Source organism: Netta rufina (assembly GCF_964035555.1).
Source record: "Netta rufina genome assembly, chromosome: 26".
Classification (NCBI taxonomy): domain Eukaryota; kingdom Metazoa; phylum Chordata; class Aves; order Anseriformes; family Anatidae; genus Netta; species Netta rufina.
In genome coordinates this window covers 526,545-551,804 of record NC_140150.1, presented here as the reverse complement: position 1 = coordinate 551,804, position 25,260 = coordinate 526,545, and the positions used below count along the sequence as shown (strand labels likewise).

The 25,260-nt window shown below is 47.9% G+C and overlaps 2 protein-coding genes across 6 annotated transcripts in view; one reads left to right on the top strand and one right to left on the bottom strand.

The window, feature by feature from the left end:
- SRGAP2 (SLIT-ROBO Rho GTPase activating protein 2) overlaps positions 1 to 19,986 on the bottom strand; it is a 100,340-nt gene extending 80,354 nt beyond the window's left edge. For all 5 annotated transcript variants that reach the window (XM_084302008.1, XM_084302009.1, XM_084302011.1 and 2 more), the window contains exon 1: positions 19,874 to 19,986. In XM_084302008.1, the coding sequence (XP_084158134.1) occupies positions 19,874 to 19,940 (67 nt within the window). In that variant the 5' untranslated portion in view covers positions 19,941 to 19,986. The remainder of the gene's footprint in view (positions 1 to 19,873) is intronic.
- Positions 19,987 to 21,635: 1,649 nt separating this feature from the next.
- On the top strand, positions 21,636 to 24,979 carry FAM72A (family with sequence similarity 72 member A). Its single transcript, XM_084302014.1, has 4 exons — positions 21,636 to 21,721; positions 22,577 to 22,654; positions 23,808 to 23,932; positions 24,842 to 24,979. The coding sequence occupies exons 1-4, from the start codon at positions 21,651 to 21,653 to the stop codon at positions 24,934 to 24,936; spliced, it is 369 nt and encodes a 122-aa protein (XP_084158140.1). The 5' UTR covers positions 21,636 to 21,650; the 3' UTR covers positions 24,937 to 24,979.
- Positions 24,980 to 25,260: the final 281 nt, after the last annotated feature.

The window sequence follows — 25,260 nt, the reverse complement described above, 5'->3', positions numbered from 1 at the left end:
ACCAAACAAACAGCCCAGCACTGAAATACTAGAAATAGCTAGAAGGTCTTTAAGTGCCAACTATTTTATGTGCCTGTCATTCTCCATTTCAGTGTGAATTCAGGTTCCGGTTACTTCAAGACATCTCTCTGTCTTCCCTTTGAAAATAACACTTTTGCATTAGAGAAAGGAAACGTCGTTCTATAAAGTGCTCCAGCGGCTCTCATGTTATCCAGGGACGTCAGCCAGCCCAGGGATACCCTTGTTTCAATCCAATTAAAATGCCAGAGATGGTGCTCTGATTTTAGTGTTGTTTTTTTTTAAACATGCATACTTAAAAAGAAGCTATGCCAGGAAGGGCTCTGAATAATAGCCCTTTATTGTCTTGACAATATGGAGCAAGAAAATAGACACTGCAACAAAATTTCTGTTGATAAAGCCACATGTAACTTTCAGTAAGACTTGATCAAATTTGATTTACATGTTGACAACACCTCAGGTAACTTATAAAATCCAGTAATTGACATTCCTGAATTACAAATTTTCAATGCAAGACATTTTACTTGATTGCTCATTACACATTTAAATCATTAATGGCACAGAGCTATAATTGACATGCACAGAAAGACAACACAGAAAAGGGAAGATGGTATTTATTCTCTTTCTGAAAAAAATCAATAGAACAAAATATTTATATGTAAACTGGATTTCACACATTGCATTTTGGAAGGAGATAACATCCATATTCTTTATGGTGTTCCACAATTTGAAGTTCTGTACTTATTGAGGCTGCTCCTAGCACCACGTGCCCACTATGCAATCCTAAAGGCATTTCAGTGGGCACAGAGCATTTATATGCAGCCCAGCATTTCCCTTTTCCTGCATACGATGAAGTGTTTAAGAGAAGGAAAAAAAAAAAAAGAAAAAAAAAAACGAAAAAAAAAAAAAAAAAAACAAAACAGAAAAGCCTTATAAAAATGAAGCTTCACAAAAGTAGACTACCATAGTGGTGAACCATTATTCTCAAGAGATACTACTGTGAAGAGTCAGGACAGATGGATCTGTTATCACCATTTAAAATCCAACACTTTCACAGGAACATCAGAATAACTTAAAGTGGGAAATGAGCAGTGAAAGCTTCAGACGCTCTGCTCTGATTTTCAGGAGGCTGAATGGTAATTTCCATTAACATGAAAGATCTGTCCTTTTGCTGTTGTAAAGTCATCAGCTATCTGAACAGAATGAGTAACCTTATCAAAGAAAGACACTGTACCTTACCGTGTGACTCACACCGAGACCATCTGGACAAAACATTCAGACGAGCTTTAAAGAAACCTAACATCTTGAAACAAACTGCCAGACAAAAATTACACAAAATAATGTGTCAAATGTGTTAGAGATGGCCAGAAACTCTTTCAAAGCAGACAGATGATAGGAAACTTGTATCCCTTTGGCATCAACTGAGGACCCTCCTTTTTTATATTTCAACATTTTTTATCCTTCACATCCAAGTAAATTACTTAGATTTCCATAAAACACCAGTCTGACTTTGTCACTGCATATAAGGCCAAAGCAGATGCACCGATACAGATAAACTCCTGCATATCTAGAGCTGTTTCCCAGTCCATTTCGCATTTGCCCTTCCCATTAGCGAGTCCACACATCATTTGCCAAAGGATGCACAGATAAAGTCAGCTGAACTTTCCACTACTCCCCTACATCTCCTTAATTACTGCCTCAAATTTGGAGCAAGCCATGACAGTTTTGCATTTGTTTCTACGTTTCATTTTTATGACACTCCAACATCTGCAGAGGATGCTGTAATTAAAAAAAAGGAATAAGATTAAGTTTAAAAATAAATGGATGCACAGTCAGCTTATTTGCCTGAAGAAAACGGGTACACAGTAAGCGAGCAAGTGGTAGGTTAACAAACTTTAAACGCTTCAATCGCACACACTACTGCAATTCCAGAAGAATAAAGGTTGTGAAAAGCGAAGTAAATATTCTGTCTTGCTCTTGTTCTCATAAGAAGCATTTCATTACTTTCAGAACCCTGGGCTTGTTTGGCAAATTCCAGTGCTTGCTTCATAAGCTGCTTTCAGGGAAAGGGGTTTGAGCATAGGGGAAAGCAAGCAGATGCAGCATAGAAGACAAATAAAAGAGAAAGAATAAATCAAAGTGTATTTTTTTGAAGCGGATGCTCCCGCCTCGCTCTGCCCCATCTGCATGGGGCACGATGCCTGTCCCCAACCTCACGCCCTGCTCCTGCAGATGGGGCAGGTCAAGGAGCTGCAGAAAACCTCTGCACTGAGCCGCACCAGTGCTCAGCACACTGCTGACGTTCAGCTTGGCCAGCACACTGCATGGCTGGAAGTCGGCGGCGTTGGACCAGGAATACCAATATCATCACACTCGGGATGAGCATAAGGCATCAAGAGTTGCAGCATTCCTACTCACAAGTGACTCGCACTGTATGCCAGAAGTGCAAAACCTCCTCAAGAACAGGATGCCCAGCTTTTAATCTCATTTTAAAACATAGCTAACAAGTGATTGCATTTGAAGGCTGTCAAGACAATCAATCTGCAGCCAGCCTGATAAACCCACATCACCCCAACCTGGAAAGCCTCATTTTTAGTCACTGTGACACTGCACGCTCCCGTGCATCCCACAGACAATGCACAGGACTGAGCCGAAGCAGCCAGCTCCACGCTCGCAGCTTGTATCGGCAGCACTCAGCAATGCAAATCACCTTCCTCAAACCGAGCAGCCTGACGAGGAAGAAGCCAACTTGTCTGGGGACAGCGGCTGCTTCCGCTGGGGCCGAGGCTGACAGTGGCGGCAGCTTCGTCACCGCCAGCCCTGTGCTTATGAAGGGCAGGAGGAACTGCTTCTGCCCCATGCCTGGGAAGGGGTCTGGGCAGCCATCCCCCCAGAAGAGGCTTTCAAAGCAAACCAACATCCCTACAGCATGCCACGAACCACGGTACTTCTGTTCGAGGCCCTCTCGCAAGGCAGATCCGTAACGGGAGTTCTCCATGGGTAAAGGGGAATTAGCATCAGAGTCCCTGACAGACACCTTCTCCCGCTCACCACACATTTCACCCTAAGCGTCAGTTCTTGCTGCAGCATACACAAGCTCAAGTTTATCATTAGGTTGTACTTTCCTTGATTTCACAATGCAGTTAAAATAGAACGAACAGAAAATTCTTTCCTCAAGAGGTTTCGGTTCCCTCTTTCTGAAAACTGCGTCAACTGTTCACGACAAAACCGTTCCTCGTCCCACGTGGTCTGATCTCCAGCAGCAAGCAGTGGCCACCTGATTATTCTTTGGGGTTCAATTTAATACTTTTGAAAGTCAATGATCAATCTTCATTAACCACAAAGAAATGCACACCAAAACAAAGAAAACAGGATACGACAACGGTGGAAAAACAGACCAAGATTTTACTCTTGACACGTCAGGTAAAGGGCTATTAAAATTATATTCAAACACCAAAATTACATTCAGTGCTGTGGGACAGTCTGGATTGCTCACCAGGTGCCAGATGTGTCCTTTCAGCAGACCCAAAACATCCAAAAGGCCTGCAGTAGAAAACGTTCAACCCTATAGCATCATCATACATGAAAACTGACTTTATTGACCCAAAAGTGGACAGTTTGCCTTTCAGGACTAGGTAATGCCAGTAAGAGTTATGCTCAATTTGTATCACTGCTAGGCTTTGTGCTGAAGCTTGGGAAGGGAATGGGAAAAAGGCAGTTGTCTATGGCTTCAAATAAGATTTTATGTTGCTGTATAAACATTAAAGTGCTCTCCCTGATTTGTACAGTGCAGTGCATGCCCCTGAAACCAATGCTCTCTTATATAAGACACACAGTTATTGAAGGTGTATAACCTGAGTAACCTGTGCCAAAGAGATTTGAGATGAGCAACCTGCTTTCTTGCAAAGAAGTAACACCTGTTTGGTCAAAAAAACTGTTCCTTAAAAATTCTGGCTTTGTTACCGCCAAGGAGTGATGGGCTGAGTCAGCGAAGTACCAAGAACCCCTATTCATTTCTGCCATCAGTCAAGGTCGGGACGAACTTCACTCAGCCACACCAGCTTCCCCCAGAGCCCTGGCAGTCACACACAGGGGATCAAAACCTTCTATTTGCATGCTTGAGCCTCCTTTCGAAAACAGAAACTTTAACAAAAAAGAATCGAGACAGATGTGTTTTGAACACACAGTTGACTCATCTTTGCAAAGACCGTCACCTTCCCAGCGCTCGATGGGGAAAACATATACAGCCTATTATGGTCACGAGCATTATCCTAAGCAAGCACGATTTGCAAGTCTGCTTTAAGAGCCATTTTGCTTCCTAACCTCCGCTGTCTCCAAAGAAAAAGAGCACAAGGTCTCCAACAAGGAGCTCAGGAGAAGGAGATCCTGGAAGACCTCTGGCTCTGCGAATTAAAAACATCATTAAAAACATCGCGCACACAATGGCTCGCGGGCGATGCAGTGTCTATGGCTTTTCATTCCGGCTATTGTCAGCTAATAATAGCACTGCAGAGCCCACATAATGGAGCAGCCGCCACCGTATTGTGCGCGCTCGCTATCCACGTTACCATCTGAGAGCTATTTAAAGTGTAAAACAAGCAAGTTTCTCTTTGAACGGCAGCCCGACATGGAAGTCGGAGCTGAGGCAGCCCTGGAATGGCCACAAATGGCCGCGGTGCCACCAGCCCGCCCGCACCCAACGGGGTCGGCCTCGAGCGGAGAAATCCTCACGTGCCTCGCGGCCTCCACGGCCCCCGACAGGTTTGGAGCACCTGCAGTACGTGGAGGCACAGAAAGCTGTCACGGGGAGCCTGCAAATCACTTCCGTGGGGGTAAACATGTCACAATTATAACCACTGCTGGCTGCTGCACCTGCAAGAAGCCAGCAATTCTGTAACTTTCTATTAAAATTTTACACAAATAGTTGTAAAAGTACCAAACACCCACTCCACTCCCCAATTCAGCGTTGTTCTTATACCGAAAAAAGGACAGGCACGACATGAACCAGTCAAAACCATCACCGCACGTGTGATTGTCAGCCGATGCTTTCCAAGAAGCAGACATCGCAAACTCCTCGCCCTGTTGTTTGTAAGGAACTCAAAATATATCAAAACCAGTAGGCTCACACCAGGAACGAAAGCCATTTCCTAGGGACACTGCATGCGTCTCAGCATGACCTCGTAATTATTTATGAAGTGACGCTGCAGTCACAATATAAAGCGATGTGCTCACATTACTTCTACAAACATTCAATTTTTTGACGCAAAATTGACACCGATAGCAGACAAAAACAAAACAAAAAAACCACCACAAAGTTACTTTCTTAAGCCCCAGGAGCCCAGCCAGGCCCTCTGTGCTGGTCAGACATCTGCAAAAATCCACGGCGGAATTCCTCTTCCAGCCAGAGCCAAGAGCAGCTTGTGCTCACTGGACTTCTCCCCCCACCTAGAGCAGCCCAGAACTGAAACCAAGCTCTGCTCAAGCCAAAATGACACCAACTGAGCTATCAGCAAGTTGCTGGGCTCGGTGATGAGCTCGAGCCACCTGCCTGCAGCAGTGTCTGTAAGCCGGGCACCCGCGTGCAGGGAAGGTGCATCCAGCTGAGCTAAAGGGCTAATATTAAACCTGAAGAGCCCACATCAGAAAGTTAACAGTAGTTGTACAAAAATATTAACGTGGGTAACAAAAGCAGCAGTGTCTGCACTGTTAGTTTACTTAGCCTAACCACGCCATTACACAATTTGCCATCGGTAATAATAGACATACCCGGGGTCACCGCGATGCAGAGAACATCCATTTCAAGAAACCTGTCAGCGTGAACGGTCTAACCTCAAACCAAGCTAAGGCACGTCGAAAATGAAATCACCAAGGAGCCAGGCCCTTACTAAAGTCCCTCCTAATTACCTACAAGGCAAAGCGGATTTTTCTGAGCTCGCTACGCTTTTCCCCTTCCTTCAACAGGCGCGATTGCTTTGTAGCTTTGTCTGTTCTAGTCCCAACTGACATGAAAAAAAGAAAGCATTAACACGTTCGGGTGGATTAACAGCATTTGGGAGCATCGAGAAAGCTTCCTGAAAACACAGCTTTGGGGGCGAGCAGCCCCGTGGCAGCCTCGCCAGGATCCCAGCCCCGTGGCAGCCTCGCCAGGCTCCCAGCCCCGGCTGGCCTTGCTCTGGGTCGGCTTCGCCCCTCGGCCCCCCAGAGCCGGGGGTCGGGGCTCCATCAGCAGACGGACTCCTCGCAGCTGTCCCTGCAAATTCTGGCACACGGATCAGATCGCAGGCCTTTGATGTGAATCCCAGGGCTTGCCACCAGCAGTAAATCGTGTTTCCGTTTCCCTTTGTCCACCTCAGTAGTATACACATGAAATTCCTTACATTCACTATTAAGTTAGCTATTAAATCACAGAAAGCCCAAGCTAACGCAGACCTTGGCGAACACTCAGTCACACCACGGACACCAAACCAAGCCAGAAGTCAAACAATTGAACTCCACAATAGCTAAAAATCAACAGGAAAATAAACAGCAAGGGTTTTTTTTTTTATTACTATTATTTTCAATTACCTGCAACTGAAGACCAGAAGCTGGCAAACGCTCTCACCATACTTCACACAAGAAAACAGGAACACAGAGCGAGCTCTGAAGCTTTTCCCTGCGTCCCTGTGCTCTGCCTGAGCACCCAGACAGGGAGCACAAGCACCCACCCACGGCGTGGGAGCCAGGAGGGTTTGTGGGGTTTCCCGGGGCACCGAGCGCTGCTGACACCTCCCTGTGTCCCCAAGAGCAGTCCCAGTACAAGAGGCAGGGGAACGAGCATCTCCCTATATTCTCAACTCGTCCATCTTTGGAGCAGTTAAAAACAAATTTGGTATCTCGGACTGTCAATCTAAGACCTCCCCCTGCACTTTCACATAAGCCTTTAACTCCTAAAAATAAAGCTCAAAGAAAGCACTCAAACTCATTCCCACTGGAGCAAGAAGAACATTAGAAGAATCATTAAAAAAAAGGCATTTAAAAATAGCAGACCTGTTTGTTTGCATTAGGAAACTTCAGTGGAGTGTTTACTTCCTATTTATTGCCCAGTCCATTTCCCAAAGAGAGAAGACAGAGACAGGGGAAAAAAAACGAAAGAGCCAAAAGAGGGGACATCGAGACACAATGCGGCTCCACGACAATGCAATTCAGGATGGCACAAACTGCCTCAGTCCTGGAATTCCATGGAATTGCTTTGACTGCTCTTCGTAGTTCACTCCACTGGGTTTCAGTTGGGTGGTGAACTGCATCCCCCACTCTCCTTCCACCTAGCCCTGCGAGCACCTCAATTCAACGCCCTCCTCGCTTACACAGCGCTGGGTTTGTCACCGCCACCTCTGAGAAGACAAAGAACAAGATATAGAAGAGGACAAAAATAGACAACTGTGCAATAGCAGCCTTAGCCCAAGTGGCTTTTCTTGAAAAGAGGAGGCACGTCCTTTCCAACCACACAGGCTGCACTGCCAGACCAAAAGAAAAGAGGAGAAAAAAAAATGTTTGACATTCTCTCAACACGTTTCAAGATCTGTAACTGAATCCCATAAATCTCACTGGAGACCTCGTTTTAAGGTCATTTCAAGTAATTCACTACCCTTTAATCTTTTTACCCACTTGCAGCCTACTCCGAACACAATGCCCCGCGCAGGGACTGCTGCGACTGAACTCAACAGCCAGAAGAACGAAGCTCTACAGAAGAAATCTGGACCAACAGCAGCAAACTCTGGAGGAGGACCAAGGGGAAAACAACACCCAGGAAGCTCCAAGATCAGCAAAAAGGCTAATTTAGACTGGATGTTCTTCCAGTCACCATCAACATATAAATCCATGTAGCAGGAAAATGGATGGCGTTTAAAAGAGGAAAGTATATTATTATATACATTTCATAAATACACAGCCAGCTATACCCACAAATTGTTTACTTTATTTAGCTTCAAAGTAACCGAGGAATAACAACTATAATGCGTAAAATATACTACGGGAAGTTTCAGAATTCTGCAAGAGCAGTCCTCAGAAGGAAATAAAAACCCCTGCCTTTTGGGCTTTTTTTTAATATCCAAGAATTCTCACTTCTCAGTAAGAAATATTACATGTGAGTGTCCTCGTTTTCATTGATAGACCAGGGGACATCACAAAGATTGAAACCTAAGTAGAGTTGAGATGTTGGGTGAGGCAGGAGGTTGGAAAGCCATGGTGAAATAAAACGTGAGCTGTAACAGATTTACAACAGAGCTGAATTTAGAGTACTGAAAAACAGGATTTTGTTTGGGTAACCGATGAACACTCACCTCCCCCACATAAATAAATGTTCCGTACATTGAAAGTTATAAAATAAAAGCTTTTGACATATCTGATAAAAGCCACACAAGTCCCCTAAAAAGGTAATGGTCTACAGATTTTAGTATTATTGCCATCAAGGTAGAAGTGTGTGTAGAGAGGTTTTAGGGAGGGGGTGGGTTTGTTAACAAAATAAGCTTTGAGGCACACAAGAAGCCAAAAAAAGGAGGCAGGCAGGGAAAAGGAACCTGCTCACCTTGTACATCAGAGAGCCCTGTGCAGAGCTGGATGTCAAAGGCTCAAAGCAGCTCTGGAGGCACAAGGTAGCCTCTTCACCACAGCCAAGCCAGGTAGGGCTGGCTGAATACTGATCACGCTCAAAGAAATAAAATCAGCTTACATCTGACAGATGCACGCAGCTTTCATCCTCTGCTTGCAGTTTTCCACGCAAGATCTCAAAGTAATCTCCTCAAAAGGAGAGGCATCGTTCCTTCAGAGCTGATAAGTGCGTTTGGAGAGTCAACACACACAGCTTCACAAGGACAGCCCCAAACCCTTCACGGGATGCAGAGCCCTTAAGCTCACGGTACAGGAACGAGCAGCGCTTTCATCGCAACCACGGCAGCCGGTCCTTCTGCTCGGGGTTTGGCGGAGGGTGTGCCATGAATGAGAACTACCTGCACCAAGCCTCATCGTAAAACCACTGAAACGATGCTAGCGAGCTGGGAAAGGCAACAGAGTACGGAGAAAAGCCGAGCTGCTCTGCCAGCCTGCAGCAAGCGCTTGGTACGGAGCTGCACCAGCCACAGGCGCTGCTTGCCGGAGCCACCTGCAGCACAGGACACCACAACGTCCCTGTCCGCTCCCTGTGTTGGGTCTGCAGGTCACAAGCTCCTTCCCAAAACGCCGACAGAGCCTTCTCTCCTCACCAGCTATAGCACTGGAATGGTCTCACCATGGGTGCTCCTCCAATGGAGCCAGGAGCTCATCAGTAGCAGCGAAGCAAATTGATAAGTTTAATAGCGCGGAATCACAGCACGAAGGAGCAGCTGTTCGGATATGTTAACTGGAAAATAACTCCAAGTGTTAATTCTAATGTTTCAGAAGGAAAAAAGAAATCAACCCCCCGAAACCAACCCAAAAACCTTCTCCCTTGGCAGCAGCTGTCACTGCTCTCAGGGTGCAGAAGAGGAATCTGCCTACAGGTATTTTCCCCAGAGCCCGGTTCCAGGATTTATTCCCTTGTTTCAAGTCTGAAAGTAATCCCGCTACCTCCGCCCAGGGGGCATTTTTACTCAAGATTTCTGGGGAGAAGGAGATGAAAGGCGTTTCATCAAAAGATGGATGCAACAAGCTCTTTACAGCTATTAAGTTCACTCTGATGGATAAAGGGGGGAAGAGATAATTTGATTTAAAGCCTAAGTAAAGATGAATTCCTTATGAAGTATGAGAACGATGCATGCAAACACATTTTCATTAGATAACCAGGCTACAAGAGGATTTTACACTTCCGAGTAAAGCTATCCATCATTACGGGCAGAAGTTAATCACATAATGGAAGGTAACAACAACGTGTGTATTGATAAGGGACCAAACCTCACGAAACTCAGACAGTCTGGACAGGATTGGAGCACACAGAGGGAGGAAAGGCGAAAGGAGCTCAGCGCAGAGCCTCACGCAGCCCAGGAGCCACAACCCACGCCGGCTCTGGGGCTGCAGGACCCCCTCGGCACAGCTCCATGCTCAGCACCTTCAGCGTTTGCAGAGGCAAACCAAACCCCAAGAACCCTCCATGGAAATTAACCGGCACGCTTCTTGTGGAAAATAAAGTATTGCAATTTAGGGGTCAAAACCTTTTCCACTGACGTTTAGACAACACAACACACGCTTGCCTTAAGGAGCGGTGCTCAGCCCGTGCTCAGAGCTCCCCTGGCACCAGCAATCGTGCCGCTGGCAGCGCAGCAAGCTCACTGCGAAGCACCCCTATGGATATTTTCAGCACCGAGCAATCTCTGCCTTTCAGACTGTTGCACTGGATTAGCCAGGAACCAATAACGCCACAGCCTTGGTTAAAGCAACAGAGATGTGGCACTGGAGCCTCTGCCAGCAGCTGCGCGCTGCCTGCCCTCCATGTTTCTCATTTCTATAGCACAACTCATGGAAGCTCACGAGAGCCAAAAAAAGAGTAAAAAAAAATAGAAACGAAACAGAACAACAAGTATCCAGAGCTTTCAGACATTCAGCTCCAGGGGGAAAACACAAGAGCACATTTTCATTCATAGCAAGTTAAGTTTCCATCCAAACATCATTACTATATCCTGTGACCTTTGTAATGTTGCATTTGTTCCTCCCTCTGTAGAGAGCAGAAACTCGTTCCCCCTCCCTTTTCCAGCTGCAGACTTTTAAGTCGTTTACTGGCAGCCTTTTGTTCGTGGCTCAGCATCCTTCCGCAGTGCTGGGGACGCGGTCCTGGTGAGCTGGTACGCAGGGACCGGTGCAACGAGCCCACTGCAAGGCAGAAATATTGGTGGTTTACCGATTTTAAGGGGTAAATGGGATGAAGCAAGCCTCCTTTTTTCAACAGATGGAAAGAACACAAAGCTAGGAAGAGTTATTTTCAATAAGGAGGCCAAAGCAAAACCAGGCTCCTTTCCAAAACCACTTCACAGGGACGTTCATTTATTAAGTTTCTGAACAACTGGTTATCGAACGCGGGGAAAAGCCTCCACGTCTCCCCTCAGAGCTCTGTACTGGTACACTTCATAAAATACTTAGCATGCTATGGTTTGTCATTGTTGTTCCTTAACATATCCAATGCACATATTAATAAAAAGGGAGAGCATTTTTTTCACAGTAATAATTGCTGCTTACGGACACGTTTCCTATCCAGAGCTTTCAAAGCACTTCACATCCCTCAGACAGAACTCTTAAAGCAGCCCTGTAACAGAGCTGGTGCTGGGAAGCATTGCTATTCCCATTTTAAAAATGCAGGAGTGATATTTTTGTTTTATGGCCCGCAGACCGGAATTTCCATGTACTGAAGACAAAATAAATAAAATGAGCCCTGTCGCTGGATGTGTCAAATGCTGCCATTAGGAGAGAAACCCTTGAAGAAGGAAGGCACACAAGCGTTTTATGAAACTTCACTCCGCCCTTCCTTTGTGCTGCACATCCAAATCCAGCTTTATAGGCACACGGTATCACCGCGGCTTTCCAAGAAGGTGGAAGAGCATCCCATTTCTAGAAAGCTTCATTTCGGTTCATTAATCGTAGTTTCCCAGAAGGTTATTCATAATGCCATCGACAGCTTCAGGAGTTCAGTCATCGCAGTCGTGATTTCCACCAAGAAACCCCCATGTGGATTGGGATGGGGCAAAGAGAAGGGCACTGTACTGGGAACAGCACAAGGCACGAGCTTCATCGACCCATGACCCTGTCCTTGTGTAAAACTTCGTATTTCGAGAATAATCAGTGCTAATGAAACAAGCATTTTGTGGAATTTCCCATACCATCTAACTTTGCAAATTCAGTGCTAACATGTAGGAGCATCCTCAAAGACACAGCATTAATTTATGCCACTGCATTTAAACCTCACCCAGTAGGCACCTTGAAATTGTCCTTCAGTTCAGCTTCCTCCTGCCCTGCATGGATCACTTGCTCCTTCTTGAGAAGGGAAACCAGGGGATCAATTAATGCCTACATGACAGCCCCTACCACATTTCAGCCAGCTCACTAAGCCAAGGAAGGGCAATGCCTGCGAAGGGCTGGCTAGCACGAGCTGCTCTTCCCCTCTAGATTTCCCACTGCTAAGCCGCCATCCGCAGCAGACAGCATCGTATTTTATTATTGCAATATCCAGACACCCTCTGAACGAAATTGAACAGGCTGGTGATTAAAAGATCACCATTCCCCACGTTATCTGCAGTGCCACCGCGACGGCTTCTGGACCTGGAGCAACAGCATGGAGGGGAAACGTGGAGGGTGAGAAATGGCCAACAGAAAGGAGCCCCATCAATCATTAGCAAGTCTCAAACTGCAAATGCAGGGGAAAAAAAAACCTTCCTGTCTTACAACAAAAGCTTACAGCCACGTGCTGCTCTGCTCCTGGAATGGATGAGCCGGCGCGGACAGATCGAACCCACAGCACCGTGCAGCAGCCCCAAAACACCAGAGCCCTCCTCAGTCCTGGGCGACTGCTTCAGCCCAGGGGCTAAAACCAAAGAAAATAGAAAAACACCTTTCTAAACAATCAGCTTGTAGAATAAATGCTAATTTGGGGGCTGCTTATCGTCCTCCCCCTCCTCAGCTAGCGATGTATTAAGGGCCGTGGCAAGAAAGCCGGATTCAATTCCTCCGCACGGTTTGCCTTACAAAAACACGACGGTGACACGGAAATGTTTTGATTGACTGAGGCTGAGGATCTTTGCTCAGAAAACAATTGATCCACTTGTTTAGAGAGGACAGTTCAGCAATTCTGTCAGCTACAGGTCCGTCAAACAAAACCTGCCTTCCTCCAAGAAAAACGAGAGCACCTCATTCAAGTGGGACCAGAGAGCTGCCCACAGAAAGTCAGGGACTAATTCCTGGGCAACTACTGCCATTATTTTACATAGATTCAGTTTGTGAGCACTCACCATCTATGAATTGCATTGCTCCATGGCTTACATCTGCATGAAAACCTTCGTCCAACGACAGTGGTACAAAAACAAACCAAAAAAACCTTCCCTATTTAAAAGAACGGAGGCCAAAAAGCTCTTCCTGGAAAGTTCGACAATAAAAAAGCTTCAGAATTAGTAAGGCTGACCAAATTACCCTGCTGCAGCTCTTCACTACTGAAGAAAAAAAAAAAATCTGTGCTTGGTTTAGAGCTAATCTGTTTATTTGGCTCCTTCTCAAGAGCCAAAAAGCCAGGAGCTGCTTATGTGCCACCAGATAAATCAGCTGCCGGCCTCATAGAAATAAATTTGTGCAAAAATCGTTTCGTGGCTTGTCGAAAGCGCTTAGGACCCGGGAATTTTTGCACCACACTGAACAACACCTTGAGAGAAAATGTTTGAGAAAACACTCATTGAAGGCCAGGGGAGAACCCGGCGAGCGTTCTGTGAATTTGCGGCTTGTGTTTTACGCCAAGGATTTCCTGCAGTATCCTTTGGAACATGCTGCAGCACACAAAAGGCGTGCACACCACCCCAAACCATGGCACGGGAGAGGCACAGAATACCTGGCAGGTTTACATCCAGCATCGCAGAGGAAACAATCTATTTATTTACTTATTTTCAAATTCCCAAGCCCCTCACATTATTTTTTTTTTGTCAAGCACCGATCAACATTCACAGCACCTGTTCAAAGCAAAATGACTGGGTCAGAAGCTTTACAGTTTAACAGTAGTGAATGGTTATTTTGATGGCAAGAAATAACATTTTAAATGGCTCAAATCCACTTGCAGCATCTACATGGAAAAAACTACAGGCTGAGCTTCCCCGATGCAGTCATTCTGCATGCACACGCGTTTACTGACTTCAAACACTCAATTCAAGTTTTACTGCCCACTACCTAGGGATTTCACACAAGAAAGCTCTGCTTTGTCTTTTGTAACATTGCCATTTTGGAAGAAAAGGAGAAATACAACGTGGAAATGAAGAATGGACGCTAATTATGGAATTACTGTGAAATCAAGACCCTTTCCTCTCGTTTTCTTCATTGTTTTTGTCTGTTGGCAAGTCAAATCGTAACTCCACTTGCCTCCATCACCTACAAATTGTTGACAACCTTCAGAGAGCAGGACTCCCGTGATGCTGCAGCTGCACAGAATCTCAAAAACATGAAATCTGCAAAAGTCATACAAAAATGAACTGCATAAAGTAGTAGGTAATGAATCTTAACTGTGCGTGGCGTAACAAAAACTATTCAAAAGAGCGTGTTGAGACCTACTTTTCATCTCAAAGGTTTAGACGTCTCACTCTTCATAAAGACAACTGAAAATCGATCAGTAAAATAGGTTCTTCCAAGTAAATTCCAAAAAAGGGCAAAAAATAGTAAGCATTAAAAAAAAAGAGAGAAGTCAGGAGGTAACCGAAAGAAAAAGGAAAAGAGGCTCATGTGTACCCTTACCACAAAAGGAAACCAGTTAGAGCTAAGGAAAAACGTAGTGGGGCTCTTTTAGTTAGAAATTTGGGAAAACTCTGGCTACTACTAGTAAACTTTTTATAGAAAGCCCTCCTGGAGTTACTCTGACAATTTCTTCTGCTTTTGGAAGAAACTTGAGTGCACGGAGGTCTCCTGGTCAGCCCTGGTCTCTCGCCTTGCAACACTTGGTGGATCTGCAAGAGACCCAAGGGGAATTTAGGAGAGGAAAGGAGGAAGAAACTGCATTCTTTCACCTCTCTGCTGCCTCGTTAATAATCCTCGCTAATAATCCATTAGTAGGAGCCATACACGAGACAAAGAAACACAAACTATTGCTGTAACATCAAACCGATCTCCCAGCAGCCCCTTCCCCCTTCCTGGCAGCAGGCGGCCGAGCTGGCCCAATCCGAGCAGCTCCAAAACTCGAGGGATTTGCACTATCAAGAACTGCAGAGAAACAGATGATTCCGAAGCATTTCCACAGCCAAAGTCTGGAGCAAGTCATTGTTGCACACAAATGGAATCACTTACACACACGGAGTAACGATTAACTGTAAAAAAAAAAAAACCTTAAAAGGTAGTTTTGCATTTTAAACATCAATGGTAGTGCAATATATACAAACTCTCAATCTCAAAATTTAGAAATACTCCACCAAACCACACCAGGGTGTGTGGCTGAAGAGCCTGTTTACACTCGGTATTAAACAGGCGTTGCCAAAGCATGGCCAGGAGCTCACCCGTAGCACACGAACACAAGGCTAAGATCTGCAAACAGAATCGTGGTGGGCAGGAGCCAACCCCGCGACCTCAGCTGAAGACCTGCACAACAGAAGTCACTTTACCTATGCAATGTCAACAATACTGGAAATTCCTAGGTCATAACAGAAGAAATTGATTATTTGAATTGATTTTTCCAAAGCATTAACAAAAGAAAGCTTTCAACAGTTGAGAGAAATCCCAATTTTGTTTCAAACCACCACCAAAAGTGGCATACTTTTCCCCAAATTACAGCTGCTTGGCCCAGCCACAGCTCCTTTTGTAATCATTGCTAACGAAGCTCAGCACCACTCAGAGCTAAGGCTGCCGAACATCACACAGGGCGGCCAGGAGATGGAGCAGACGAACGAGACACCTGCAACTGCGGGCAGCACTCGGGAAGAGATCACAGTCAGAACCGATACCCCAGCAGCCATTCGATCCAGAGAGGAAAAAGGGACTTAGCTGAGATGTACCAGCAATTTTGGGGAGATTAACAAGAAAGTTTTAGACATTACAGTAGCCTGGATTTGGTAGCACCTGGGAGGAGGCTTGCCTGAAGTTCCCCTTACCGGGTTTCTCCCCTTAGCTCGAGATGCTCTCAGCTGGATGAGCACGCAGCCACCTCCGTGCCGGGCTCACTCCTGCTACGAGGAACTCATCTATTTTTCATAGTCCCAGCAATTCTTGAACTGCGCTGCAAGATTTGCAGCAGATGCAAATCTTTTAACCTTTGGTAGAGCATGCTCAAGGACAGAAGCGGCTCGCGAACCCTCGCTGCGTAAAAAATGTCAGTATTAAATTTCTGGAGCCCAAACCATGAAGCTATTTACTGGAGCTTTATACAAACTAATTAAATATAATGCTCTCGTGGGACACGAAGAGAAAGAAAAGAAGAATTAAGAGATAAATCACTGGCTCTTCTTTCCCCAGCAAATGTACACTCCAATTTAATACGTTCACCCGAAAAACAGCCTGACAGCCCTCGGTCGGGCACAGATAGGCAGCGTCCAAATCGCACATGGAGCACACTGCACAGCATAAATTCATTATCTCTGCCTTACCGCAACTTGCACAAAGGAATTGGGAGAGACAATCCAGACAAGGGGATGAGCTTGAGCTATCAAAGGCTCCATATGGAGACCACAGAATCTCACTTTCCAGCTTCACAGAACTCGTAATCTTTGCGAGCACATGGGACAGAAACGTATCAAAGCAGCACTTCCCTCCCCTGCTGACCCCATGTCATCTTGTCAAGAGAATTCCTACCGCATGACACAGCCATTTCAGAGGTTTTTTCCCCTCAAAGAGCAGCGTTTGCGGCGAGTCTTTCAAGAAGAGCGCGCCCATGCCTGCAGCCTCTCCTCCCTTCACCACCGGCGCGAAACGGCGAGCGGCGCAGCCCTGCAGCCAGGCTTTGCTGCAACCATTACATGCAGGAGGCTCGGAGGAAGAGAGGTAAGGCAGAGCAGCTGTATAGGAAAGCCACCCTGCCTGGACACCTCCACGGGTTATTTCACTTCTGTACAAGACAGAAGTTTGTAATCGAACCTCCAGATGCAGGAGACCAGGGGTCGTCAGGCGGGAAGGGAGCTGAGATGCAGCCATTCGGCCAGAACAACTCCAGGCTGGACCCAACAGGGCCACCAACCCATAGGATGGACACCCACAGACTGCAAAACATGTTCTGAGCCACACCACACCAGAAATAGGAAGCATCACTCCACTCCTGCCCCCTAGCCCCTGGGTGAGAAGATTTATGCGTAAGAAGCAATCCTCCATCTTCAGAAACTCATCTCAACCTAGCGTTGATCTCCCTGCCCTCATTATCTGCATACACAAACCACGAAGAGCCAGCTTCATCCCAAAACCCAGGGAATTGGCTGCTGGAAGACAACAAATACCCATGGGTCAAGGCCAAGGAAGAGCAGAAAGTCTCAGTCACCAACACCCTGTGCCCCCCATGCACCTTTTAGAAGAAAAGATGCAAGTTAATTCAGCAGCAGAAAAACAAAGTTTTGTGGAAATGATCCATTAACCAAGCAGCGGTACTATTCTTTAAGTGGTCTTGATTAACTTAAGGCTATTAAATTTTTAAACAAAGCTCACTCGTTCTATTAGTAATAACTCGAAGTGCTTGAGTATGCTAGGGGATTAATGGTTTTAAACGATGCCTGTAAGCACAGCTTCCAACGCCCAGCCCGGAACCGCGCGTAGCAAAGAACTCGGCAAGTTTCTAAATGCCAGTAAAAAATATCAGAGAATTTTCTCATCTGAAAGAAACAGATGACATCTTACAGGGCATGGAGCATGCCAGCACCTGATTCATCACTCCCACGGTGACAGCTTCACGGCGTCACTTTGCAACACGAGAGAGAAGGCACCAAATAACCCATAATCAGAGTTAGCGCCGCTTCTAGGCTGCTCCTGCATGTAGGTTAAGAATGGGATTGGGACACCAAGGATTTTCCGTAAGGACTAAGGTACGTTTAATGATTAGGCAGCACCACACTTGTAACTGTGTTTTGAACAACCTCATGCGCCCACTGCAGTGGAGAGACCATCACGCCTCTTGAATTACGTGCTCAAGAGGCTCAAATGGGTACCTGGCTTGGAACCAAAGCACCTTGAGACACACTGCAAGCCTCACGAAGCCTAAGAAAGAGCTTGTAATCGTAAAGTCTCCCCCAGCCCTACTCCCAGAGGACGAGTGCTGAAGATGCCCACTGCCCAGCGGAGCTCCCTGCTGCTGAGGTGCTGCACCAAGCTTGCAGCCCTACCTTCAGGCGTGGATTCAAGCTGGTCAGCACTCCACACATCTCTCGTATAGGAAGGGCAGGAGAGGGCCCAACACCTCCTGCTGGCCTTGTCCATGGCCCCACAGCACCCTCGGGCTTGCCATCGGGCAGCCCCTCGCTGCTGGTGGGCATCGAGGGAGCGCGAGGGGCATGGCGCCAACCAGCGTGGCCCTGCTCTTCCTCACCTCATCTCAGTTAAGAAGGTTTGGTAAGGCAGAAAGCCAAACGCCTCGGTTTTAGGACCACATCTACAGACCGAGCTGACAGGCCTGCAGTGACAGTCTCTGCTCGCGGGGAAGGCCCGACTCCATTGCACACACCCCGCTGGTCTCTTTTTGGAAGAGGGAAGATGTTTTTTCTTTTCTAACACATGAAAAAGCAAGAGATAAGATAAGCCCTACTAATTCTCAAGCCTCCTTTGGCGTTATTGTGTCCATTCCACCAATTAGTCAGCGTGTCTTTGGTTTAAGTCCAAATATTGTGGCTACAGACTATCACGCATATTTTGATGGGGTAAACAATGAAAGAACATATATGCCTCTAATTTTACACTGCCTTCAATTCCCATTTCCATCAACAATGGCAAGAAAACAGGAACAGAAACTAAATTAGTAAAAAAGAAACCCATTCTTCTCCATTTCAGACTTCAAGAATCCAAGAATTGAAAAAAAAATCAAAGTGAACCCCTATCCAGCTTTATATTTGCTCAGATATACCTGCCTTTTTTTTTTTTTAAACAAAAACATCAAAACTTCTTCTCGATACACAGCACTAAGGTCAGCGTAGGACATGCATCTTGCAGAACAAGATGTTTTAATGATTTGCATCCAGTGATCACCCCTCAGCATGAAAAATAGCCAAGCACATAACAGCAAAATAATATTTTAATTGTCAGTTTTAATCTACTTTTCCTACTCAGATTTAAATCACCTTTTTTTAAATCGCATCGATTTAACTCAATCAACCCTGCCCGAAGGCCATCTTTCTTGCATGCTACAAGCATACCAAGCAAGTTTTCACCAATTAGATAAATCATTAAATCTCATAACTTCCTAGCAGCAATACATCAAGCCGTACGCGAACAATAATTATTTTTAATAAGTGTTACATTGAAAACTTTGCAAAAAATAAGAAGCTAAGTAGACATTTCACCATTTTTTTTTCAACCCAGAGCACATGATGGCCTGAAGCCCAGCCAGCTGAATCCTGCAGAAGACTTGCATGATCGCTGCAAACATGCTCCTGACATTTTCCTCCCTTCCCTGTGACGATACGGGAATAACACTGACGCGTTCGCTTCCTCCAGTTCTGTGTGTATGCAGATGTACGTGTGCATACCCACCCTGCAACCTTGAGGAGTTCTACTCAAGAGCACAGGATGAAAAAGCAGGCAGCAACGAGGGGCTCACCACGAGCAAAATCCCGAATAATGGAACTTTCTAGCACAAATAGCTTTACAGGGACCCTAAGCGAGGTCCCAATTACTGCCGGCTGCAATATGCTCTTCTGACACCGCATGGATTTTAAAAAGGTTCCTACGATCGGAGGATTAAAAAGCAATTAACCGGCTGTCATATTCCCAACGCAAATCCCGATTTTCAAACCCCGGGCAGACAAACACGGATCTCTCAGCACTCAGAGATCCACTGCACCGGGTAAAAACGCCAAAATACCTTAAAACACACCGCCACGGGTGGCACCTACCCTGTGGGGGCCGCGAAAAAGCCCTGCAAACCCAGCAGGGCGCTGCGTTAGGAGAAAGCCCTGCGGATTCCAGGCGATCTGCAGCCCGTTTCCCCCCTTCCCCACCCAAACCCCGCAGCCAGGGCTGCAGCAAGGCAGCGGAGGGGAAGAAAGCGCCGCCTTACCTTTGACTTGGGTGTCGTACTCGGCTATGATCTCCTTATCCTTTTTGAATTTGGCCGGCGACGTCATGTTTTCTCCCCCCCAGAAAGGCTCGCCCTAGGAGCGCAGGATCCAGCAGCAGGCGAGCCGCGCAGCGCCCCGCTCCTCCTCTCCTCGCCCCCCACCCCCAAAAAAAAAAAAAAAAAAAAAAAAAGGGGGGGAAAAAAAAACCAAAAGCTCAGTCCATGGGGTGTGGGGCGGCGGCGGGGGGCAGAGGCAGGCAGCAGCGGGCCCCGGGGGCGGTGGCTCCGTGTCCCCGCTCCGCAGCCCCCCGCAGCAGCATCCGCGCTCCCGCAGCCCCCGGGGGCTCCCCCGGCGTTAGCAGCGCGGTGGCGGCGGAGCAGGGCTGGAGGCTGGCATGGCGGGGTCGCAGCGAGCCGGGCTGGGGGGTTAATTTTTTATTTTTTTTCTTTTTTTGGGGGGGTTTTCTCCTTTTTCTGCTTTTTCTCGCCGCGTGGATGCTGAGAGCCAAAGCCCGGCCGGGCGCAGGGGCAGGGGCAGAAGGCAGCGGCCGTCGTCCTGGGGTCTGCCCGCCTGCAGGGGGGGGACAAACGGCGGCGTTAGGGACCCGCAGCCGCCCCCAAAAAAAACACAACCCAAACCTGGAGACCCCCACAAGGCAGAAGGGGCGGTGGGGGGCAGCCGGGGCCGTGCCCGTGTCCCTCAGCCCCCCCCCACCCCGTGTCCCCATCCCCGTCCCCATATCCCTGCCTCCCCAGCCTTATCGCCCCCCATCCCCGACCCCATATCCTCCCACCCCCACCCCCCAAATCCCGTCCTCCCCATCCTCCATCCCCCACGCAAGGCTCAACTTTTTCCCTTTTTCCCCCATTTCCCCTTTTTTTTTCCCAATTTCCCCGTTAAGCCCGGGGGGGCTGCGGAGGACGGGAAGGGAAGCTCCGAGTCCCCCCCCCCTCGGCCCCGGGGGCCCGCCCGGCACGAACAATGCGGCCGGGGGGGGGAAGGAAGCCCCGGGGGCTCCGGGACGAAGCCGAACGGAGCCCGGGGCTCCGCCGCCACACCGCCAGCCCCGCCTGGGGGGCGCGCGGCGGGGACGCTGCGGCCGGGGGGGCACCGGGGGGCACCGGGGGGCACCGGGGGGGCTCCAGCGGGGACCACCGGGGGCCGGGAGGGGGCTGTGGGGCCGGGGGGGGCTCTCCCGGGGCCGGTTACCTGGGCGCCGCGGAGCCGCCTCCCGCCCGCCCGGCGTTCTCCGGCCGCTGCCGCCCGGTTCCCCCCCCCCGCCTCTTCGTCCCCCCCCCTCCCCGCCACCGCCGCCGTTGTCGCCACCCCGCCGCCCCGCCCCCTCCGTCCCCGCGCCCAATCGCCGCGCGGGGATGGGTTCGAGCGACGGGATTGGCGGCCAATGGGGAGGAGGCGCCGCCCCGCCCGCTCCGCCCCTCGGTGGGTAGCGGAGGCTCCGCCCCCTGGCGGAGGGGTGGGCGGGGCGTGGAGGAGCGCGGAGGCCTCCGCCCCGAGGACTGCGGAGGGGCGGGGCGAGGCGCGCGGCTCCGCCAATCAGAGCAGGGGGCGGGGCGTGCGGCGCCCAACGGCCGGCCGCGGCTGGGGATTCAAACGGGCGGCACGAGCGCGGCCGTTACCGGGCCGGGCCCGGCGCCCCCCCCCCAACCCCCCCCCCCCGCCGCCATGTCACTGTCGGGGCCCGGCGGCGCCTTCGCGGAGCGCTCCGTGGCCGTGCTCTGCTGCCGCTTCTGCCGCCACGTCCTCAGCTCCCGCGGCATGCGGGCCGCGCTGCTCGCCGCCACCGGCACCGCCCCCGACCTGTACTCCACGGACATCCCCCCCACCGCGTGAGTCCCGGGGGAGGCACCGGCAGCGCTGAGGGGGAGATGGGGGGGGGGGGGAGGAAGGGGATGGGAGAAGGGAAGGAGATGGAGGGAGAGGAGGAGGAGGAGGAAGGGCAGAAAGAAGAGGGGGAGGAGGACGGAGGGAGAGGAAGAAGAGAAGGAGGAAGGAAAGGAAAAGAGGGGGATGGAGGAAGAAGAGGAGGGGGATGCAGGAGGAGGTGAAAGAGGAGGAGGGAGAAGAGGAAAGGGCTGAGGAAGAAGAGGAGGAAGCTGGGGGAAGGAGGAGGAAGATGAGGAGGAGGAGCAGGACCCTCCCGGTCCCCACGGAGCCTGCCCGGCCCTGGCACTGCCGCAGGCCCCGAGCTGCGTTCCCACCGCGGCATTTGAATGCCAAGGAAATGAGGCTGCAAAGCAGCGTGCTGATGGCGCTGGTGAGGGAGCGGGGTTAAAGAGGAGATGAGGAATCAGAGGCTCGCTTCTAAATGTCCCGGCCTTCGAGGTACCGGGCGGGAGGCTTAGGCGAGGCCCGCCAGGAGCCGGGGCGACATCTGCAGTCAGATCTGGCTGGTGGAGTCACGGTGAGAGCGGCAGGGCCCCGGTGTGTCGGTGTCAGGAAGCATCAGGAGAACTGGTGCTTTCTGGTTTACGTTGTGGTGATGCCTTAACGTAACATCTCGGGGCGCTTTCTTGTTCCCACATGAGCACGGCTGCTAACCGACAGGTAAAAGGCACTGCGTGCTCTTGAAAGCACAACACGAGCATCCCTTCGCTGTGACTTCACGCCTGTGCTGTCAAAACCTTGCAGTTGTAACCAGAGCTACGTCTAAACTTTAATATTTCTACTCTCTTCCCACCTAGTACTGTTGACTTCATCGGCAGCTGCTATTTTACTGAAATCTGCAAATGCAAGCTGAAGAACATCGCGTGTTTGAAGTGGTAAGGATGCCACCCGATGACACCAGCACCTTCACAAGCATGCATGCAGTGCTGCGCAGCCTTCTCCCTGTAGCCTACTGCAGTGAGAAAATCAAGGGATGAATGAACAGATTGCGTACTTTATTTCAGATTTAATGCTGCCTGATAGAAACTCAGCCCACTACTTCTGGGCCTGGCTGCCTGTCTATTTCTGTGCAAGTCCCAAGTGGAAATGTGACAACCTTGTCAGTCTGAGTATATGGGAAAGCTTGCGTGCCACCTGCCTGATTAAATGTCTGCTTCAACACTGAGATAATTGTGTGAATAAGGCCACAGTAAGAAGTACTTACTCATATTCTAATTAATAGAACATCCTCTTGGCAGATCTGGCTGTCGCTAGCAGATGGAAGATGCTGTCACTAAAGTTCTTGGAGTTCTTTTATCCTCTTTACTAATGTATGATATTTAAGACTAAAAACAACTCCGGTAACGCATTTCATGTAGCATTATTTGAGAGTATCCTTTCAGCTTCTTAATAGAGACTTACCTTGCTTGGATTTAAAGGGGAGAGAGCAGGATATGATAGGAACACAGCATTTTAAATTTTATGACAAAAGTAGAGAAAGTGAAATACCTCACTGGAGCGCATGACTGAGAAAGGAGAAAAATGTCATCCTAGGTTTTGACCTAGGAGAGCAGATAAAGCTTTCATAGTCTTAGTCTTAAGGATATTAGTTTTAGTCTCTCTCAAAGATATTTTTCTTAGCCTCTCCCTGTTCCTGACACACACTCATGCACAGTGCTGCTTTACAGATGAGCTGTATGTTCATGATGGATTTGATTCCAATGGAATCACTGGCCTTCAAACTAAAGAAACACCGCCATTGGTGATATAATGCCATTGTTATGTAAACTAATCTGGATTGCACAAGTCAGGTTACTAAATAGTTCTCTGTGCCAAAGATCTAAAGCTTAGATATTCTGTAACTCCTGACAGATGTTTTCTAAACACTTAAGATGCTTGTTTAATTACGTCCCCTTAACTTTATCAAAATAGGAGCATCACATAATGGTCTTGTACCCTGGCTATTTGATGTTAATTTCAGCTAGAAAAAGCACCATTAATCTTTCCATCAGGCTTTCATGTTGTTCACTATTTCACTTGTCTTTCTAGCGGTAATGTTGTTGGTTACCATGTGATCTCTCCCTGCAAACCTTGCCTGCTGTCCTGTAATAATGGCCACTTCTGGATGTTTCATAGCCAAGCAGTCTTTGGCATCAACAGACTAGACTCTTCTGGTAAGGAACACATATGTTTCCTTCTCTTCCCTGAAATCCTGAATTCCAAATCCTCTTTCTAATGAGGCATCTCAATATAGTTAAAGCATATGGAGAGCGTGTAACATATGGAGGCATACGGCAAGTGTTGCTGTGTTGCTAATCTAGCAAACTACTTTGGGGGAGGTAGTTGTAGCTACTTCCTAAGTTAAAATTTCTAGTAGAAATTAATTAATTTTCATCAAAACACTTAACCTACTGTTCCTGTGGGTGAAAGTCCGGATTTTCTGGAGCAATATTATAACTGCTATAAACAACAGAGCCACCAGCTGCTATTTATAGCGGTACGTATAGCTTTACAGTGCTATCAGGCAGCTGTCCCATGGGCACTCTTTTTGGGTGAGTCATGTTGTCACTTTGACCCTATATAACTGAGTCCCCATTAGCTCAAGCTGAAATTACAGCTCCTGCTAGCTCCTTTATTCAGCTAGATCTTCTCTGGATGCCAAGTGTCTAGCATAATTTGCCTCGAGTCTTCAGGAGTGCATAGCGTTCTGACAAATCACTTCACCTCCTTGCACACGAGAATAACTTGTTGTCTAAACCTTTCAGTGTCACCTGTGTTTCAGATCAATGCATTTAAAAATAAATTGGCCATGAGGGGATTATCGATAGCTATGTGAATTAGCGATATGAATACATCAGTAGGCAGGGACTTACTCTTTGAGCTATGCTGTAAACAGCAACACCTACAAGATCACTTTGGAAGAAAAAAAGAAATATTCACGTTAAATATATGAAGATTGTGACTTACCAGTTTTTGCTATAAGAGTACTTTTACTGAAAATAGACACTTGAGCAACTTAAAAATAAGGACACCATCCAAAAATATATTTTTTTTCTTCTTCTGTCTTACCTCCTTCCCACCAGGTGTGAATGTATTGCTCTGGGGCAACTTGCCAGATTTGGAGGAAAACACAGATGAAGATACGTCATGCATCTCTGAGGAGGAGTATATCAGATAGCATTTATCTACAATATACTACAGTATCTTCCCTAGATACGTTGCATTGCTGTTTGTTTTGGACTTGTCTTCCTGCTGGCCCATTACGGCTTAAACAATGGAGGGAACTATGAAATCTGGAAAAGAATCCTGTAAGATGTCATCTTCTGTCGCTGCAGTGTGCGTTAAACTCTTGCATCTGCCTTGTGTGTATCATTCTGACTGGAGACGTGCCCTGAACAGATCTGAATGTCAGATATTAGAGATGCAGATGGCAGGTGCACTTACTGAGGTCTAGGTCTAGTTGTTCTTACACTTAAGTTTCAACAGTTGACATGTCTGCTTA

Coding starts and splice junctions, on each gene's coding strand:
- FAM72A (XM_084302014.1), top strand. CDS start 21,651: ATGCGGGCCGCGCTGCTCGCCGCCACCGGCACCGCCCCCGACCTGTAC. Junction 21,722..22,576: donor ACGGACATCCCCCCCACCGC/GTGAGTCCCGGG, acceptor CTTCCCACCTAG/TACTGTTGACTTCATCGGCA. Junction 23,933..24,841: donor CAACAGACTAGACTCTTCTG/GTAAGGAACACA, acceptor CCTTCCCACCAG/GTGTGAATGTATTGCTCTGG.